This window comes from Fragaria vesca, linkage group LG5, assembly GCF_000184155.1.
Source record: "Fragaria vesca subsp. vesca linkage group LG5, FraVesHawaii_1.0, whole genome shotgun sequence".
In the NCBI taxonomy this organism is placed as follows: domain Eukaryota; kingdom Viridiplantae; phylum Streptophyta; class Magnoliopsida; order Rosales; family Rosaceae; genus Fragaria; species Fragaria vesca.
The window spans coordinates 22,898,122-22,918,756 of NC_020495.1; the positions used below are offsets into that span (position 1 = coordinate 22,898,122).

The following is a 20,635-nucleotide window of genomic DNA, read 5'->3' on the forward strand; positions in this document are numbered from 1 at the left end:
AAGCCTTCTCCATCTGTAGGTAGTCCACACTGTTTTTTTTTTAATTAAATTCAATTTACCCCACTATAGTTTAGAGGTGAATTCATATTAGTCCCTAAACTTTCAATTTCATCAGATTACCCCCCGAACTCTTGTTTTTCTGTCTGCCGTCTCCTATTACTCATGATCCGTCCAATTGAGACGTTAAAATTTAATGACGTTTTGGGGGTTGAGAAGTTAAATTACCAGAAAAACAAGAGCTCGGGGGGTAATTTGATGAAATTGGAAGTTTAGGGACTAACATGAATTCACCTCTAAACCACAATGGGGTAAACTGAATTTAATTTTTTTTTTTGTTAATGAAGGTAGTCCACACTGTAGGAACTAGGAAAGCCCACACAAAAGGGTAGGTACGTGTCTGCATGCTCTTTGATTCCCCTATAACTTTGCTTCCACTGCTCCGGTGAAGCCAACAGCTTGGGAACTCGCAGCCTGCTGTAAGAACTCGCTCGTGTGGGCCTCACCAAATCATAGTTTACAAGTTTTGATCAATTCTACGGTCTCTTACCTTGATAATCAAGAATGCCTCATATCCATTGTTGATGTGCCTTCGATTTTTGTAAGAGCCAGTAAGCAAGCGATATGAATTGACACTACTTCACTATATACATGCATTCATATAAAATGGATAGCAGATAGAGGAGATCGGTGACGGAACCAGAATTCAATCTTAGGGGTTCAAAAATAAAGTAATAATTTATACGATCAAGATTACTATTATCGATCCTAAGTTGAAACATAAATCGACATTATCGAATGTCTCGAAAGTCATCTATTAACACACATTAATATGTTAAAAAACAATCAAGTTGTCATTCCCAAACCCAATATATAGAGGCAAACCTTTCAAAGTCTTCAGTTCCTAATAACTAAGAAATCATCATCAAATTTCACGCTATCTTTCTTGTTCTATTACATTACTTCTCTCCAATGTAGTTACTTAGATACAAATAATTTGGGAAGGGGGGGATTTGAGACCTCTGCTTCAGATGTTGGTGTGACTACTCTAGACTAAACTCGACACATCTAAAGCCCTGAGTAGTTTAGATAAAAGTAAAATTCCTCAAAAGCTAAATACAAAACGAACATAATAATAGGCTGGGTTTATAATTGGCATGAACATGATCAAAGCAATGATCGTAAATCATGAGGAAACTATCCATGGAATCCTTAATACACCATTTATAACCGTTGACCTGTTGTCAAGCCAAATCAAAAAGGAATTTGTAGCCATTGGTATTTAACTTTCGTCCATGATCGATAATGAGATTTCCATACCATGTCTTGACTGCTTTTTCATTACAAGAGATCAGATCAGAACCTACTAAACTATATAGTAATTGAAAATTCAATGAGGTAAAAAAAATTAAATGACTTCTAAATGAAGACATTATCTACAAGAAACAAGGAAAAATCATACAGAAACAATTGCTAACTGTAATGGTGGCAATCTTGCACATACAAAAAAGTTACAGACGAATTAGAGCAGCTCATTCCAAGGACTTTAGGAGCCTAAAGAGTGCAGCTGCTTCTCTAATGCGGGAGAACTCGATGCAAAACGCTTGGACTTCAATGAAGAGATCCTTAACTGCAAACATGACCGTTCAAGGAAGTCACCAACATAACTATTGTTAGATACAAGCAACTGTGTATAGTGCACTAAATACATATGCATGACAGTAATTGCAGCCACCGATGTTTACATGTATGTTGAATGATCCTGCTAAAAAGGAACACTTACCATTTATAATGTTGTTTCGGATAAGGCTCTGCAGAAATACACAAACAAGCCTCACTAGTCTGTTCTGCATGTACTTGTCCTAGGAAGATGAGATATGCAAAGTGGTTAGAATATAAAATAAGAAACGTCAAACATTATATTGAGGGAGTGAAAGATGGAGAGAGGAAGTGAGACATTCTTATTATAAATTTCCAAGCATATATCATGTGTAGCTTGGAGAAACCCAAATCAAACCAAAATTGACTAGTGACTAAATTTTAAAATCCATAGGCACAAGCAAGTACCTTGATGTTCTCACATGAAGATATACAATTGGTTATGTACATGTGTATGAACTCGGAAGGAAGTTCAACAGCTGTTGTTAGCCTGTTCACAACTTCCATGGAGTGTAGACTCATGTCCATATTGACGAGCACTGTAAAATATCTGTGAGAAAAATCAAAATGTATATAAAGCACAAAAATATTGACAATAAAGGAAGCACAGGCTTCAACAAAATCACGTTAGAATTAGAGACGGAAAAAATCATAGAACTGAAGACTTACTCAGCAATTTCAGGAGAGTTTATCAACTTGGTGAGAACTTCAACCGCAATAAGGGGATTATTTTCCACCAATTCCTGAAAACAAGAATTACAGAATTATACATTAGTCCACGAATGCACACTTAAGTTGTTGGACAGAGTTATCCTATCATCAACACTTACCGGTAGCTTTCTTGGTGTCAGCCCACAGTGATATACAAGTTTCGGGTCATTTGCCAACTCCAACAAGACTTGCTGGACAATCAAAGGGCAAGCATTGGGTCATCTCTTCCTTCAAAATGACTGATGTAACACGATATAAAATAAAGTAAATGAATTTTTTAGATTTTTCTTTCAAATTTGATGCGAGAATAAGACCCCAACAAAAATCATGTCACTAGTGATTTAATCATATTCACTATAGTCTTTTGGGAAGGGGGAACTTCAATTTAGGACATCTACTTCAGAGGTTAAGTAGCAACTGGTGACTATCACTCCAGCTACAACAGGACTCACAATTCTAAAGATAACTTAGCTCCTAATGTTACTAAAATAAAATATAATCAACTTTCTCAGCCTTTTGCACTATTTTACAATAGACAAAATTAATCAGCAAACCTACACTCCACAAACAATATGAAGAATAAGATGAGGAAAATTTCTAGGTTTTGCAGCTATTGATGCCTAGAGGAAGTCCAAGACCATACTCTATCCCAGATTTTCCTTGCTTCCTCCTTCACTCCCTACTCCACCTCTTTCTCCTAATTAGTAGTGCACTCCGTTCTAGCCAAAGCACTCAAAAGACAGTCAAAAATACCATTTCCACAGAATTTCTGTCTTAATACTTCCAGAGAGACAAACCCTTCTTAACAATTTTTGTCTTGATATACCCTTCTTAAGTATATTGAGACCCTCTTATAGAATTTAATATCTACTATATATAATTATATAGCATATATATATTTATATATATATATATATATATATATATTATACATAGCAGAACCTCTTGTTGTGCAGGCACAAGTGGTCCCTTCAAAGCTTTAGCTATTAGGTCCCGTACAGCGGCACCTCTGCTTGTATCAACACACATACCATCATCCCATAAAAGTTCATGATTGTCGACTGGGTTGAGCCACACCAGCTGAAACAAATTTACAATTATAAACCAAGTAAACAAGTGTGCTTGTACAAATATATCTGAAAATAATAATAATAATAATAATAAATAAATAAAAATAAAAAACTTGTCTTACTTCATCGTCCTGAACTGGGAGCCTCGGAGGAATAGGCCTGCTCCAGTGAGGACCTAATCCTTCCAGTGCTATATTGGACAACAAGCCAAGCATTGTCTCATCTTTATCTCCAGAACCGACTTTAGATTTTGCTCCGGGTTGTAGATCAAACCTAATACATGATCCGTAAATATCACAATGGAATAGAATCAAACACAACAAAATAAGCTATAGTTATTGGTCGTACTCTGATGAGTTGGCATCGCAACCACGAGGAACATCAGGGTCTGCTACCACATTTTTGATAGAACCATCCTTGAATGGAGAACTATATGGTTCTGGATGGCCTTTATCTGCATACTGCTGCTGCAACTGTTCCTGTTGCGGAAAAACCTGACAGTGACGACAATTCAAAAATGTAAATTATGTACAGAGACTAACCATGTTTAACCACTTATCTGATAATAAGCGTCATCTAATGAGTATCCATGGTAGCTTGAAAAATAGTAAAAACTTTAATTCATAAAAGCATTGAAGAATATACAAGAGCAAACATCACTTACATGCACCGAAGGATCAAAGTTTTTAATGTAATCTGCAGCGGACTGTTTAAGAAACTGCAATGGAGAAAGCTCTTTCAGATATTTGTAATCTCAAATATAAGCATACATTCATAAGAAAATTTTATAAGAATAAGCATACAAAGAATGTGAGGTTATATCAAAATTGGATGATTCATTATACATTAGAAAAATCATGACACAAGGTTACGTAGTACAACACAAGGCAGATAGTGGAGATGGTATGCATGTGAATATGGTGGGGTTAGTACACATAACAAGTTTCCGAAAAAAAAAAAAAGGAATTTAAAATAGCCGTACTTTAATAGGTAGTTAAGGAAGAATAGAAATGACAAGAAAAAGGTAAAGGAGATATTAATGCACCAGAGCCTTCAACAATGCTTTCGTCCATTTAAGCATGGAGTTGCTCTACAAGGGATACTCAGCGACTCCTAAAACTAATAAACAGAAATAGTTAACTGTAGGAAACAGTACATTAGACTTTTCTATGACCCAAACCATATCGACTCTAAACAACTTAATTGCACTTGATGCTGTTTCTTGGATTCACTATGACCGTCTTTAGTGACAGACTCTTACTGTAACCATAAGACTTTCTCTTTCAACCAAAAACGGCGTTATGATTAGATCATGGCCAACAGGTTTAGTTTTGAGCAAGATAAGGGATGCTTCTACTATTACTTACTACATCTACCCTGAGTATCAAATACGACGTGATATCAAAGAAATTAGAAGGGGATGGTTGTGTCAGGTGTGTGTGTCAAGTCGAGACATAAACATCACTGGCTGCCAATTAGCCGTAAGAAAGCCATAGATCCCATTTAGGTCAATTTCACGATCATGATCTCAATATTTGCAGGGGAATTAACATTTATACATCAATAAGCAGTTCTCTACAGAACTGAACCATCAACATATTTTGACTTCACAAACCTCTTTGCCATTGTTAGAGCCATCAGACCCGAATAGCTGTAATAGCTGAAGAACAAATGCCCTCTCACATTTTTCAGCTTCAACATCGCATGCGGCCTGCAAGACAGTACACAGAAAAGAAATCCAATTATTAAACATCAAGAATGCAATTCACACGATGAATCATACAACCCACAATAATGAACAATAAAAAGTAGCCAGCCCCACCAAAAACAACAAGAGCTTATCAGCAAGTTCAAACTTCTTCATGTTAAAAAATGCAGCTTTTAATAGGCCATCCAAAGAGGGGTTCTTTGTGAGCTAACTCAATCAACAGAAAAAATGAACTATCAAATGCAATAACCGCCTCGAAACTATGCTTACGCTGATGATCAAATTAATGAACGGATTTGCGGACGGTTTCTGGGAAGCGTAAGCCTGGTGAAGTATAGCAAATGCAATCAAGCGTTGGGTGGAACTCAGCATCTTCTTATCCTGCAAAGTACATCATCCAAACTAGTTAGAATCCAGTAGCTAATACACTAAATTCTATCAACAACTTCAATTCATATCCCAACTGATATGAGACCTAATAATTGAGGCGTAGAAACTACGCCCTAGGGATCTAGGGTTTTACTTCAATTGCGTAAAGAACTGGATAAGCTAGAAGGATGAAGCAGAGAGATAGAGCGGGGTACCTGTAAGAGAACGGAGAGGGAGAAGGAGGGAATGAATTGGCGGCCATGGGAGAAAATAGAGGCGAAGTCGGAGACGATCTCTTCGAGTGGTCGTTGCTCTGCTCGGAGGAGTCCAAACACGGCCTTGGAATCTTCGAATCCCAGCGTCGCCCTCTTCTTCATCTTTAGAGCTAAATCACTACCAAGCGAGAGAGAGAGAGAGAGAGAGAGAGACGAGAGGAGAGGTACAGAATGATCGGAGACTGAGGATTTCACTTTTGGACGGCGTCCCTTATTAGTTTTTACCTTCTTCCCGGCCACAGCCTATTTCAGTAGATCTGGGTTCGAGCCTTATCGGGTGTATTAAGAGCAGAGCAGTAAAAATAAGGACTTGGGTTAGGGTTAACAGACAAACCCCAAAATGGCTAGGTAATTTTTTTTTTTTTCTCGCTTTTTTTTTCATCGAAGCCTAAGTCTGCGTGATTATCACAGCGAAATAATATTTGTCGCAGTGCACGAACTCAAATACTCCTGAATCAAGTTGACCACAAGCTGGTGTGAGCTAAGACTCAAACTCTAAATATGGGAGCTCCATGCTAGATAGCTCAACAAATTTTACCACAACAGGGGGTTCACTTGAGGTCTTGAGCCAAGAATTAAATATTAATTTTGTTTTTTTTTTTTGTGTTCATAGCAAAATAAAAGAATGTAGGGCATATTTATTAACTTGGAATATAAATTTTCATGAATTGATATCAACAACAACCGGTATCAACAAGAATCAGTATGAGAATATTTTATATCACTCTACTGTTTACTTACCATAAAGAATCAAAACAGGAATAAAACTAATTATAATTGATGTTGTTTACTTACCATATGGAATCGGAATTAAAACTAGTTTGATTACTAAAATACCCCTACAAGAAATGAATTTAAAATACCCCTAAAATACAATATATATTTTTAGAGAAGGGTAATTTAGAAATATAATAATTATGTGAGGATATTTTGGGGAGAAAAAATTGATTCCATTACCTTGATTCTGATTAGGGCAGGCATTTAACCGAATGTGTGCAAAAACCGACCGAACTGAACTGAAAAACCGGATCGGATAATCGAACCAAATCATTTGGGTCAAAACAAGTAGTGAACCGAACTGAACCGGTTTAATCGGATTGGATCCGGTTTAATCGGATTGGATCCGGTTCAAGCTCTTAAACAAACCGAAAATAACTGAATCGATCCGAATTATATAATGTGTAAATATATAAAATTTATATACCTGAAAGGTTATTATTATTAGTTGATTTTGTCACATCCTGACCCTTAAATTTTTACCTTATTTACTAGCTTGGTATTTATAAGAATTTTACGTTCTGTCAATGAGATTATAGTTTAATTGGTCCTTAGAGGGGTTTTGGGGAACAATTATTTCGGAGAATTATTCATAGGAGAAAAATGTGTCGACGGTAAAAATAGTAAATTTTGGCTAGTAAAAGGTAATTTTTATTAGAGTATTATTTTGGGGTGTAAAGTTATGGAGTTGGGTTGGTATAAGGTTGTTGGACCGGTTTAGTGGGGAGGCCCAAACATCATTTTTTTTCTTCTCTCTTCTTTTTCTCTTACTCCCGAGCACTCTCTCCCAAGTTTCTCTCTTCCCGTCTAACTTTCGGTCGCCGTCCGACCACCGCAGCCCGCCGCACCGGTCCCGTTCGGTCGGCCTTCAACCTAGCTACCTCCCTAGATCGGTGGCAGCCCCCTAGCGCCGCCGTGTGAGAGAAACGACGCCCGGAACCGCTGGTTGTCGTGGTGGTTTTCTCGTCGGAATTTCCTCCTCCGGGCGCCATAGCCGGAGCTGCTTAGCTTGGAAGAAAGTCCTCCTCTCGTGCAGCAACCCCTCCAAATGTCTCACCCTCTCTTGAGCTAGGTAAGGAGATATTGGTGTTGAAGCTCTAGGATTTTCTAGGATGTTTTCGTTCGATTGGCATGGTTAGGCTTAAAATTGGGTGTTGTGCTAGTTAAGAAAGTTGTAGAGGGAGTTGAAAGGAATCTGCTGTTAAAATTTGGTAGGCTTTGGAGGTCGCCGGAGTCGGCATCCGGCCGCCGCTATTTAGGGGATTTTCATGGTTTTTGATTGGTTATAATAATGAGAGTTATTGATGTGAATTTTAGAATTTTTAGAGGAATTTGAATAGGTTTGGGAATTTTTAAAGCTTAGTAATTTTGGCGGTTATTTAAGGTAGAATCCGGCCGTTGGATTAAAGTCGTATAATCGGTAAAAAGTTGAATTAAAGCTGCCAGTATGTTCGATGAAGTTTGGACCCTATTGAGTTAAGAATGGCGAAGTTGGGTAAGGATGAGCGTGTTTATGGCTCTCGGTTAATTTTTGCCTATTTTGTGTAAGTTTTGGATTTTTGGTTGGGAAATTAATATTACATTTAGAATAGAACGAGAGGAGGCCCGAGCAGAAGAAGCCTCGGAGCGACATCAGGCTTAGGCCTAATTTGTGAGTGGACGTTTGTTTTAATTGAAAAACATGCGATGAATTATTTTGTTGATCATTTATTTCTTCTGCTGAGTTTTATTTCTTTCTCGGATATTTGACAATTTTCCTCCTTTGGAGAGTTCCCGAAAAATGAGATTTTCGGTGGATATGTATTTTGGATGTTTATGAGTATAGTATGTATATAAACGCTAGCTAGCCATACGTGCTTGGTCCGTCATAATGAGGTAAAATACCATTATGGCGTGACGTGAGTGTTAGACACAAGTGTCATAGCCCTATATGAAAACTACTTTCTTTTCTGGTTTATATAGGTTTTCATATAGGGAGTCCACACGTATATATACACCCGTCCTCTTCGGTCATAATGAGGAAAAATTCCATTATAGCGCGACGTGAGCGTTAGACGTGAGTGTTAGACGCAAGCGTCGTAGCCTTGTATGAATTTCTACTTTTCAAATTTGTTTCATAGAATTCATACAAGGAGTTTGACGAGTGTAAATACATACACATATATGTTTATATATACTTTAGCATAAGAGGCTCCAGTTTATTGAGTTTGGAGACTAGCCAGAGTTAGTCATGAAATTGCCAGGGTATGAGTTGAGCGCTTTTGAATTTTTCGCATGCAACATAATTTCTTTGGAAATTCAAATGGGAATGCATAAATATTTTATTTATTAATTTATTTTTGTCCACTTACTCTAACGGTTTCAAATGTTTTCCCTTGGGCCATTCGTTTTAAAATGCCCAGTCTGCAGAGTTCGGATTGGCACTAGTCAGAGACAAGGCATAGTCACCCACATCTCTTCCACCTTTCATTAGTAGGTTACTTATTAACCTACTACCATATTTTCTTGCTTCCGCTAGTGTTTAGTAGCTCTGATTACCTTGGGATTATTTGTATAATAGTTCGGTTGTGTGCTAATCCTTTGTTTATTAATTTGGGAGATATCCAAAGGATGGTGTATGATATAAATTGGATATTTATGTGTTGGATTAGAAGATGATATTATTTTTTGTGTGTGGTGGATGTGTTGTGGGGAAGGGGGTGGCTCCAGGTGTTGAGGTTGGATGTGTTGGTATAGGAGTGTTATCTGAATTTTTTTTTTCAGGATAGGGTTGTCCATTTTCAAAGGAGTTTATGCCGAATTTTTCGGTAAATTTTCCTTGGAGGTGGTCCCCGCAGGACTTACTCCAGGTTTTAAGGTAAAATTTGGGGTGGATCTTGACAGATTTCATCTCTATTTACAGTATATTTTCCCACACTTGAAAAGACAATTTCTCATTCAACTCATTTCTTGGAAAAATCTATTAATGTAGAAAATATTGGGAGTGCATTAGATTGCTTGTTGTACTTTGAGGTTATATTTTTCCTTAAAAAAAAACGTTACTCAAGTTAAAAACTTGAAGTTTAACTTTACAGTGAGATAGTAGATGAGTAAAAAGTTTTTCAAATATGAACCAAAACCGAAACTGACCCAAACCGATTTGAAAATTTTGATGGGCCGAATATTTGAGTCAAAGGTTTTAAAATCCTGATTCGGTTGGAAAAAACCTTAAACCGAATAATTCGGATTGGTTTTGGTTTCATCCTGAAACCGACCCGAACTGAAGATGCCTAGCCCTAATTCTGATACCCATCTCCCCCCTTTGGGTATCAAATAAGGGGTTTCGTCAGGAATTGATTCCTGATAAGTTAGTGGGACCCATATCCATTTTAATACCTTGACATGTTAGTAAACGTCGGAATTCACTCATTCCGGAATCAATTACATCACTCTCAATTCCATTCTAGGTTAGTAAACATGCCCGTATTGTGTACTAAAAAGATACCACGACTTAACTTTTCTTCCTGGGGCAACACGCCTGGCTTTCTAATAGTAAAGCAAAATAAAAAAAATAAAAAATAAAAAAAGTAAGCGGAAGAAGAGAGTAGGTTTAACCCTAGCCATACCGGATTTAGCCCATTTGAAGTGAAAGCGGGGCATCGGGTAACCGGGGCTTCATTTTCAAACACTCGCAAACGACATCGTTTCTTTCTGAAACCCTTGCCATATATAAAAGCGCCGAAACAAAGGGCTAGTTAAGTGTCTGCTCTTTTACTCTGAACAATCTAGACTGAAGCTTTTCTCTTCCTACTAACTCCGGAGCTCCGATCTAGGGCTTCTTCTCCCTCCACCCCAGTCCCTCTTAACACCCGCCACCAATGGCTGTCTCCGGCCAGACGCCCGATATCATGGGCGACCGTCAGTACGGTCAAGACGTCCGCACACAAAACGGTACTCTCTCTCTTCATTCTTGCTTTCTAGGGTTTCAATTTCGGTTCTTCGCCGGAAATGCTAATCTGACTGTTTATTTCGTTCCGGTGAACGCAGTGGTGGCTTGCCAAGCTATTGCCAATGTCGTCAAATCGTCGCTCGGCCCCGTCGGTCTGGACAAGGTTTCAACTTCTCTATTTCTATCTTTGTATAGTTGTATGTAGCGGTTTGTGTATGAGATGCTATGTGTGCCTTAGGTTTAAGTTACTTCTACTGCTTATGCTGCTCGATTTGTTGTTCGACTTTTCGGCTATTGGTGTATGGTGTATTTCAGTTTTGAGATGCTTGATCCCGATGTGAGAGTGGAGTTGGGGTTTTGAGTACACTGAATCGGTGCTTCCTAGTTTTGTAGTGTTTTTTTATGCGAGGGTTTCGACTGATTCAACAGTTATGTATTTCGATTGATTGATTCAGATGCTTGTCGATGATATTGGTGATGTGACTATTACAAATGATGGAGCTACCATACTCAAGATGCTAGAAGTGGAGCATCCTGCTGCCAAGGTGGGTTTTAATTTCTTGCTACTATGAGTGCTCTTACACTTCTTTGGTAATAAACATTCAAGAGTCTCATGCAATGTTTGTTGTTAGCATATGAGTCATTTAGTTTATCTTAATCTTTACAGATACTTGTGGATCTGGCTGAGCTTCAAGACAAAGAAGTTGGAGATGGGACGACTTCAGTTGTCATTCTTGCTGCGGAGTTGCTAAAGGTAATGATTTGACTATGGGTTTAAGAAGCTATCTGGTGCCTAAAAGATGAGGACCTTTTTAATTTTGGTTTGACTTTAATCTGCAGCGAGCAAATGATCTAGTGAAGCACAAAATTCATCCGACTTCCATAATCAGTGGCTACAGGGTGAGTATTTTCTTGTTTGTTTGTGTTTTAGTGATTTTTGACAACTGCATATGAGGTTTCTGTTTTGACATATATGTTTAACTGTGTATCTTATTGCTTACAGCTCGCTATGAGGGAAGCGTGCAAATATGTTGAGGAAAAGTTAGCCGTGAAGGTAAGGTTCCTTCACTGAGTGCTTTAAAAGTTTGTTGAGAAGTAAAGGCCTTCCTTTGGTAATATTTATGAGAACAAATGGCATCTTGGTTGTGAAGAATACATGGCTCAATTTAAAATTCCAGGACTTGCTATCAAAAGACTCAGTATGACCTTTCCCAAAATACATGCTGTCAAAACTTTAGATATCTATATATAATTCAAATTTGGACTTTTCTTACTTTATCCAATCTCTTAAAGGAATCTCACTATGGTAATGGTCTACACTGTTAATTTGGATGTTCAATCAGCTATTATTTTTAAACTTAAAGGCCATAGTTTATAAATCTCCATGCTTCCTGCCTTAACATTTTTGTATAATTGATTTGTATAATTGCAAAACAGTTCATATTGAATAAGATTTTGTTATGATTTCCCAGGTTGAAAAGCTCGGAAAAGATTGCCTGGTCAATTGTGCAAGAACAAGCATGTCCTCAAAGTTGATATCTGGTGACAGTGATTTCTTTTCAAATTTGGTATGCCTATATTGGATAAATTGTCATAGGGATATGTTATGTAATCATAAATGATCAGGGGCATGAGTTGCTGAATTTGTTATTTACATTAATTTGTTTTCTCGTATAGGACTTGTTACTTGTGTCAGCTGCTATCTAGGCTACTGAAGCAGATACCCTTAACTTTATCTGTATCACTTGTTTCTAGGTTGTAGATGCTGTACTAGCTGTAAAGATGACCAATGCACGGGGGGATGTCAAGTACCCAATCAAGGTTGGTACCGTGTAGTTATATCTGCTCATTTTTTTTTTTCAAGAAGGTTACTTCATGTGCTTGTATCTTCTTTTATTGTTTTTTTTTTGTTATTGCCTAGCATAATATTTAGTTGCTCTTCATTTTCAGGGTATTAATATTTTGAAAGCTCATGGAAAAAGTGCAAGAGAAAGCTATCTCTTGAATGGGTATGCACTAAATACAGGCCGTGCTGCACAAGGAATGCCGCTTAAAGTTTCCCCTGCTAAGATTGCTTGCCTTGATTTGAATCTTCAGAAGACAAAAATGCAAATGGGTGTCCAAGTTTTAGTCAGTGACCCTAGGGAGCTTGAAAAAATCCGCCAAAGGTGATTAGATGATTAATCTCAATTGTTTTTTTTCCAATATTGCTGTTGGCATAGGATTGTATTCGGATTTTGCAGGAGGCATTAGTTTAGACATATCTATAATATAAGGTTTGACAACTAGTTTTGTAATTTGTGAATACAGGTTAGCATAATATGATATAAAGTAGGCCATGCTGATGTGATATGTTCATTCTCCATACAACGAAAAGACATTTTCGAGTGCACTTCAGTCAGTAAAATTGATATTCTCATACATCATTTATGCACTTGAAAATGGTCTCAAATAACGTGTAACCTTACATAGATAGGTTTTGTAAGGATGCTACTGTCACTGGTCACTGTTTATGCATGCATCAAACATCCAATGTAAAGATCATATAATGCGTGCCTGTGTGTTTTCTAATGTGCTGATGACACGTCTATGCAGAGAAGCAGATATGACGAAAGAACGTATTGAGAAACTTCTGAAAGCTGGAGCAAATGTTATTCTGACTACAAAAGGAATTGATGATATGGCACTCAAGGTAAGATTGTTTGCTGATATTTTTCTGTATCTGATTTTCCCTAGTCAGGGCCGAAACGCATATTGCAGTACCAGGCTGTTGTAGTTTTTTTTAGATAATATCTGAGGTGTAATCCTTGATGCTCTTCTGCCTGTTTAGTTTTGTCTTTATTTTATTTATTTTATTTTGAGATATATAATATGCTAGTTGGTGTGTCATATAAGAAAGAGTGCTGAGCAGACATCCTGCTTGTGTATATGTATGATTCTGTTAGTGTCGGCATACCTGTTTTGAAGAAATATAAAACTTCATGGTCGAAGACTTTTGGTTAATGTTTTCCTGATCTTTATTTATGTAGTTTTTTTTTTTTTTCCTGGTTGAGAAAGGTGTATATCTTCTAGTGCTTGTTACTTGTATCCACTTTGACCTTAAGACGCTCATAATTAGGTTTCTGTAGTTTAACAACATTTTGCAGAAGTTGGATGCCCTGATGAAACGTGTTTGGAAATGCACAATTGTTTAAACTATCTCTTTCTCGAAGTCTCTCTCTCTCTCTCTATATATATATATTGCTTTGACTCTTGTTATTTTGGATATAAAATATTAAGATGTAAAAAACAAGTATCTTTCCCTTTTATATTCAAGGTGTGGGTTACTATTGTTACAGAGATCTGGGACTTGCAAACACTCTGTTAATATGAATTTGTAGTCGGTTTAAATTCACTTTTCATTACGTAAGATTTGTATTCTTGCTTGTTGTTTCAGTATTTTGTGGAGGCTGGGGCTATCGCTGTGAGACGTGTTCAAAAGGAAGATATGCGCCATGTTGCTAAGGCTACTGGTGCAACTATGGTAAGTTCCTAATTAAGTCTGGCATATATAATTTATTTTCATAGTTATGTTGTAGTTCGGCCATAGTTTATTTTCAAAGGAAATTGTTTAATGTTAGGCGGGTGGAAGTTCTTTCCTTCAGATGATTTTTTTTGTCCATCTGTCATGTGGTGATGATCAGCCTGTATACTCAAATGCAAACACTACTTAAATACACAGAACCCTTCCTCCCTCACTTCTATATCATTCTCTCCTCTCTCCTTTCACCTCCGTCATCTCTGTCTCACTTTCATCATGTTTCTTCTCTTCTGTCTTTTATTAATAAATTAACTACTGAAGGTCCCTTGGATTGGGACTTTGAACGCTACTTGAATTAATGGTCTCCAGCAAGGCTTGAATCTTGGATGGGGACTCAGCTCTAGTAAGTGAGTGGGTTTACCACTAGATGTACCACACAGTAATGATTCGATATCACTTGGAATGATGATTTCATAATATTGGTTCTCATCTGTGCACTCCATTTTCATTCCTGAATATGGTTAATGTAATTTCCATATTCTGTCTTTTCTTGCTCCATCTTTTAATTGCTATACAGTGTTCAGTAATAGACATTATCTTAAATGGTACCACCATGTTATCCTGATTATGAGTTATATGTTTGTTGCATCTGCAGGTATCAACTTTCGCTGATATGGAAGGGGAGGAAACATTTGATCCTTCACTTCTTGGATCTGCAGATGAAGTTGTAGAGGAGCGTGTATCTGATGACGATGTAATTTTGATAAAAGGGACCAAAAATAATAGTGCGGTAAGTGAATTTATACAATTTACCTTCTTGCTTGCTTGAATTCCCTTTATATGTCTATATGATGTTATACTGTAACGTCATAAACCCATAATTCTGATGGTATGGTGGTCTAATATTTCTTAATATATTACTCAGGTCTCCTTGATCCTTAGAGGTGCAAATGACTATATGCTTGATGAGATGGAGAGAGCTCTTCATGATGCTCTATCTATTGTCAAGAGGACTCTAGAATCGAACACGGTAAACTTTGTTGCTTCCTGATTGCCTTCTTAACCTTCTAAAATGCCTGGAAATCTTGTCTGTAATGTAGTGCAATGTTTGGTCGGTTCATGTAGTGATAATTCGTTGGTTTTTTTTAATTTAATTTTATTTTATTTTATTTTATACTAGAATTGTGGGTTGAGATTTGGTGTTTTGCTTAAACTTATCTTTAATTTATCATCAGCACTGGAAGGCGGAAGCCTTTCCTTCCTCTTCTTATAGTCTTGGTCAGTTATGTGATATGCTGATGGACTTCTTTCCACAGCTATAATTGGATGAGGTTTTGTGAAACATAGTTAAGTTTTGATATTTGGTGTTTTGCTTAAAGATTCTGGCTCTTCCTTAATATATATCATTAACCAGAAGGTAGATGCTTCCCTGTCCTCCCTTGTACTTGAGCTTTGCTTTACACAAAACCTTAGCTATTTTTGTTCATGTATTAGATAGAAATAAAGTTCCAAAACCATACATTTTCGTCACCACCATTTGCTATCAACACAAGTCACTGGGAGTGTGAGATGAAACCTTTTTTTTTCCTGTCCGCAAGAGTTTCACTCTATGGGTGAATGTTGAGTTAATCAGGGATAATGCTTGATTGTCTTTCTTTACTTTTCGTTTATATGTTTTCCTTGGTTGAGAAATTGTTTATTGTTATATATATGCTGTACAGGTGGTACCTGGTGGAGGCGCAGTTGAGACTGCGTTGTGCGAGTATTTGGAGTGCTTTGCTATCACTCTAGGATCTCGTGAACAGTTGGCAATTGCAGAATTTGCTGAATCTTTGACAGTCATACCAAAGGTCTTTTTAGTTTCTTGGTTTTTGTTGCATTTCTCACTTCTGCTCTTGACCGTAGTTCATAATGGGATATATTCTGGATTTGCCCTGGTGTAGGTGCTAGCTGTCAATGCTGCCAAGGACTCTACAGACTTGGTTGCAAAGATGAGGGCCTACCACCACAAGGCACAAGCTCCGGGTGACAGGAGGCAGCAGTCACATTGCAACTGGGGTTTGGATCTTGTAAAAGGAGTAGTTATTAACAATTTAGAGGCTGGAGTCATTGAGCCTGCAATGAGCAAAATAAAGATGATTCAGGTAAATATCATACAAAAAGTTCATATCCAGTATTGTTTTGCAAGTCTTGACTATTTTGGTGTTCATTGAACCAATTTTTTTTCTTCTGACAGTTTGCAACTGAAGCGGCTATAACAATTCTCCGAATTGATGACATGATCAGGCTAGTCAAAGATGAAAGTCAGGGTGAGGAGTAAGGTGTGTGGCTTATAGATTGACTTCAACGTAGAACGGGTGTGAAGTGAAATCTGTACCAAACAGTAGAGGACTTTATCATTGAACTCCTCGTCATGTTGTTTTATTTAGGAGTGGGAGTTGAACTCTTTTTTACAGTAAATTTGTTTGCTAGTTGAAAGGTAGTGGCGTTGGGTGTGTCTACCGGTGGTGGTTTCTCTCTTAACATCGTAAGCTGGATAATTTTTGTATGTTTGACTAGATGTAGATTTACTTTCTACAATATAGTTCTGTTTTGTATTGGCTGTTTTGGGAACAAAATATGAAACCTTGCTTTCCGCAAAAGCTGTGTGCTCAAGTTCATCTTCTCTTTATATTTTTACAGCTTTTGGTCGACGGTCTTAGTTCCATCAGTAGTTCTGTTTCTAATATCTTGATGGAAAATGTCACCAAGAGCTCAATCTTGGTGGCAAAACTATCAAGCTGATCCAGTAAGATACCTCCACATATTCTGTTTTGTTATCTCATCACTGACTCAATCGAGGTCTGTTAATAGGGTTTAGTCATGGTAGCTTCTATATTATATACCGATTGCCAGGTTTTCTTCTCTGCGCTATTTGTTTACAAATTCATTGTAGTCCTTGAACCCTTGTTCTTTTCCCAGAAATTTCACCAACCGAAGAAATAGGGTGGATTAAGATGGTTACTCTATATTATAAACTGTTTCCCAACTGCCGAAAGACGCGTGCTATTCCATTTCTGAAGTGACTGGACTTCATTTTTCATTGTGCTATTTAATGGATAGCAGTCATAGCACAGAACATAGCAATCTGCATCGAGTTCTTCTCTAGTCTTCTACCGGAGGGCTGCAAAGACTTGGGGTCTTTTCTATGCCTAGCAAGTACAGATTCATAGTATTTCATCTTTCTTCAATACTAGTTTGTTACTTCTATCTTCTCATAATATTTCATCTTCTTCATTACTAGCTTGTTACAAATACTGTTGAGTGATTTGAAATTTTGAACAAGCCGGAAGCAGCAATATGCAAGCTGAAAACGACATAGAAAACATGTTCCATTCATGTGAAACATCTCCGGAGTGGGAAAGCTTGTCTCACCATTACTATGAACATTGTATCAGCAAAGTTCCTGAGCGACTCCGGAGTGTAAATGAACAAGCCTACACACCTAAGGTAGTCTCCATAGGTCCACTCCATCATGGCAAGGCAGACTTGAGAGCCATGGAAGAAGAAAAAATTAGGTATCTTCAACATTATCTCCGTGGGAGAGAGAGACCAGCAGAGGAATACTATTCTGAGTAAAATAAAAAATCAAGAAGCAAGATTACGCAGCTGTTACTCGGAGACTATTGAGTTTAGTAGTGATGAACTTGTGAGAATCATTTTAGTGGATGCAGCATTCATCATCGAGATCCTTCTGAGGTATTATTTCCCTGAATTGCAGGATGAGAATGACTACATATTGAAAGAACCGCATTTGTTACAAGCTGTGTCTTGTGACTTGGGGTTGCTCGAAAATCAATTGCCATTCTTCATTCTTGAGGATCTTTTTGACCCAAACATAATCAATTGTGTTGGGACGGAGAGGCCTTCTATAGTAAGTCTCTCTTACCATTTCTTTAAAATTCTTATGCATATGGAAGGAACATGTCAAACGACTTTGGAGAGATTACATTGTTCTGGATCCAAAGACCATTTTGTCAATCTCTTGAGAAATGTATATCTACCACTCGAATTGCAAAGCGGAGGGAAGATCAAAACTCTACCTGGCATGACAGAGCTGCAAAAGGATGGAGTCAAGTTTAAGGTTGGATCGAGCAAAAACTTATTTGACATACAATTCCTTAATGGGGTTCTCGAAATTCCAAAGATAGTAATAGGTTCGGAAACAGAATATATAGTTAGAAACATCATTGCTTATGAACAATGTCATTGCCATATAACAGAGAATTACATGAGTAATTATGTTGTGTTCATGGATCGTTTGGTGAACACTGCTCAAGGTGTGGAGTTTCTTTTCAAGAAAGGGATTGTTGAAAATGTTGTAATTAACAAGCTTGCTGCCGATGGAGTTATTGTGGACGCAACTTTTGCGAATCACCAAGGCTCCACTCTTATTAAGAAACTTGTTGAAGGGGTTATCATGGATCCTAATAACTTTTATTTGGTAAGCTCTGTGAAAACTTGAACGAGTACTGTATATCATCCCGAAACTGTAAGAAGAGGATTGCTTTTGTTGTTTTGTTTCTTCTCATGGTTGCACAACTGGTGCAAATCATTAGGTAAAACAAGTGCTTGTAAGTTTGAAGTTTGTGTCGTTCAAGTTTGTAACGTTGTCATAATAAAGAGCTAGTTGTATAGTAGATAAAAGAGTTGCATATACGATTCTACAAAAAAAAAAAAAAAAAGTTGCATATACAATCGTACGGATGAGCTAAATCTTTCGGTGGTTGACAAATGCTCCCTCTCAAATTTTGAGATTGAATCTTGAGCTGCTTTTAGTTTAGGGCTGCTTGTGTTTTTGGGGATCATAAGTTGGTGTTTGAAAAATTGGATTGAGGAATGATGACATGGAGCTGAGATGGTTATCCAAGCAACATGAATCAAAACAGAGAAGTCAATTTTCTTTTAAAGATAATTTTCCTTATGTCTTGACCGAACTGAATTTTATCCGTAAGTTATTGAAATACATACACAGCGATTTTGCTATATTAATTTTGATTTTGTAGCAAGTAGTTATTCAAAGTGAGATTGCTACTTGAGAAAGACGTTTGAGAAAGAAAAAAAAACATTTGATATCACATATTTGTTATCTAGATCTTGATTGTCTTTGACAGACAACTTAATCAAATTAGATGATGTTATATAACTCAACGATGAACAACATAGAAGTCTCCTTAAAGTAAGTAATACATTGGATTTATGTATCATATATGGCCAATATTGGTGTATGCATAGAAATTTGGATTGTGATTGAGGTTTATTTTAAAGCATAAGAAATGAAGTTTTGGTCAATGTAATTTATTTGAACAGTCGGGTGTGTCGTCAAGCAAGGCATTAACTTCACTAACGGAACTCTTTACGTCGAAATCCATGCCAAAATGTGCTATACAAGCCTCAAGGGGGTCTTTTGTAAGAATGAAAACCAAACTCATTTATAAGACTGACTCACCCAACATTCATAGTTGCTCCAATTTAAATACTAAAATATTTTTAATCTTCAGCAGTTTTACTTTTGATAGAGCGTGACAATTTAAAGTCAAAAAGATGTAAAATGATAAATGATAAATTTAAAAAAGAAAAAAAGATGTAAAATGATAATTCAGAATAAGTTAATAGAAGAAAATAAAAATTATTATAACGCCCACCGTGGGGCTCGAACCCACGACCACAAGGTTAAGAGCCTTGCGCTCTACCAACTGAGCTAGACGGGCTACTTAACAATGAAGTCAACCATATGATTAAAACACAATCTAGAATAAGCGGGAATGTCAAGAAAAGCAAAAGCCCGCCTAAGTCCAAACTTTTAAGTTATCATCCACCGTTGATTACCAAATTGGCGGGAATCTTCGAAGTCAAAATCTTCCCCAAAAATAATTAATCAATAAAAAATTCAAAATCCCCAAACTCTATAAATAAATTAAAAAAAAACCATCCCCAGAATCTAGAAACCCTTTCACTCCCAACCACTGACCTCATGGACTCCGACTCCGACGACTCCTCCTCCAGCACCGACTCCACCACTTCCATTCCCGCAGCCTCCGCCGGAATCCTCATGCTCTCGCTCCCGGACAGTCTAGACGACGACGGAGCCAACCACGACGACGACAACAAGAGCAGCGCCGACCAGGACGTCTTCGAGACGCCGCCGGAGTACGCGCTCGTCGGAACCTCCCAGGAGAAGACTCCCTTGCTCGATCTTGACCAGATCGGCGACGATCGGGATTACGAGGGAGTTGGAGTTATCGGAGACGGAAGCGGCGTCATTGTGGCGGTCGGTGGTTGCGGCGAGGAAGGCGTTGATGCTGTGGATTTGGGAAGGGATACGGATTTTGTGGTTACCGAGGCGGAATCGGTGGAGTTTAAGGTTTCGAAGAGGGATTGGTCTTTGGAAGGGGGCTCGGCCGAGTCTCCGCCGCCGTCGAAGAAATTGAGGGTTTCGGAGGACGATTCGGGGAAATCAGATGAGGAATTGGAGACCGAGCCGCTCAGTCTGAGCAACCTAGGGTCTAATTCTGATCAAACTCTCGAAATTGCAGGGGATGATGCGAAATCAGTTGAGGAAAGCTCAGGAAAGAAGAAGGA

General features: G+C 37.7%; 2 protein-coding genes and 1 non-coding gene across 3 annotated transcripts; 1 reads left to right on the forward strand and 2 right to left on the reverse strand.

Moving 5' to 3' along the window:
• Positions 1-1,261: 1,261 nt before the first annotated feature.
• Positions 1,262-5,972, reverse strand: LOC101312157 (UPF0760 protein C2orf29-like). Its single transcript, XM_004300285.1, has 12 exons — positions 5,730-5,972; positions 5,416-5,526; positions 5,053-5,148; positions 4,102-4,155; positions 3,786-3,931; positions 3,560-3,710; positions 3,310-3,447; positions 2,487-2,558; positions 2,326-2,399; positions 2,065-2,206; positions 1,781-1,859; positions 1,262-1,627 (listed from the first exon to the last, which is right to left on the reverse strand). Exons 1-12 carry the CDS (start codon positions 5,889-5,891, stop codon positions 1,530-1,532), a joined length of 1,323 nt encoding a protein of 440 aa, XP_004300333.1. The 5' UTR covers positions 5,892-5,972; the 3' UTR covers positions 1,262-1,529.
• Positions 5,973-10,302: 4,330 nt separating this feature from the next.
• On the forward strand, positions 10,303-16,667 carry LOC101312447 (T-complex protein 1 subunit alpha-like). The gene is made up of 16 exons (XM_004300286.1): positions 10,303-10,496; positions 10,593-10,657; positions 10,950-11,039; positions 11,162-11,248; positions 11,335-11,394; positions 11,498-11,548; positions 11,967-12,062; positions 12,250-12,315; positions 12,445-12,662; positions 13,090-13,186; positions 13,931-14,017; positions 14,670-14,804; positions 14,940-15,044; positions 15,736-15,864; positions 15,958-16,158; positions 16,251-16,667. Exons 1-16 carry the CDS (start codon positions 10,424-10,426, stop codon positions 16,332-16,334), a joined length of 1,644 nt encoding a protein of 547 aa, XP_004300334.1. The 5' UTR covers positions 10,303-10,423; the 3' UTR covers positions 16,335-16,667.
• Positions 16,668-19,691: 3,024 nt separating this feature from the next.
• On the reverse strand, positions 19,692-19,764 carry TRNAK-CUU. Its single transcript has one exon. It is a non-coding gene; the product is annotated as a tRNA-Lys (tRNA).
• Between the last annotated feature and the right edge of the window lie 871 nt (positions 19,765-20,635).

Coding starts and splice junctions, on each gene's coding strand:
- LOC101312157 (XM_004300285.1), bottom strand. CDS start 5,891: ATGAAGAAGAGGGCGACGCTGGGATTCGAAGATTCCAAGGCCGTGTTT. Junction 3,711..3,785: donor TGCGATGCCAACTCATCAGA/GTACGACCAATA, acceptor ATCATGTATTAG/GTTTGATCTACAACCCGGAG. Junction 1,628..1,780: donor CCGAAACAACATTATAAATG/GTAAGTGTTCCT, acceptor TCATGTTTGCAG/TTAAGGATCTCTTCATTGAA.
- LOC101312447 (XM_004300286.1), top strand. CDS start 10,424: ATGGCTGTCTCCGGCCAGACGCCCGATATCATGGGCGACCGTCAGTAC. Junction 13,187..13,930: donor TTGATGATATGGCACTCAAG/GTAAGATTGTTT, acceptor TTGTTGTTTCAG/TATTTTGTGGAGGCTGGGGC. Junction 16,159..16,250: donor GCAAAATAAAGATGATTCAG/GTAAATATCATA, acceptor TTCTTCTGACAG/TTTGCAACTGAAGCGGCTAT.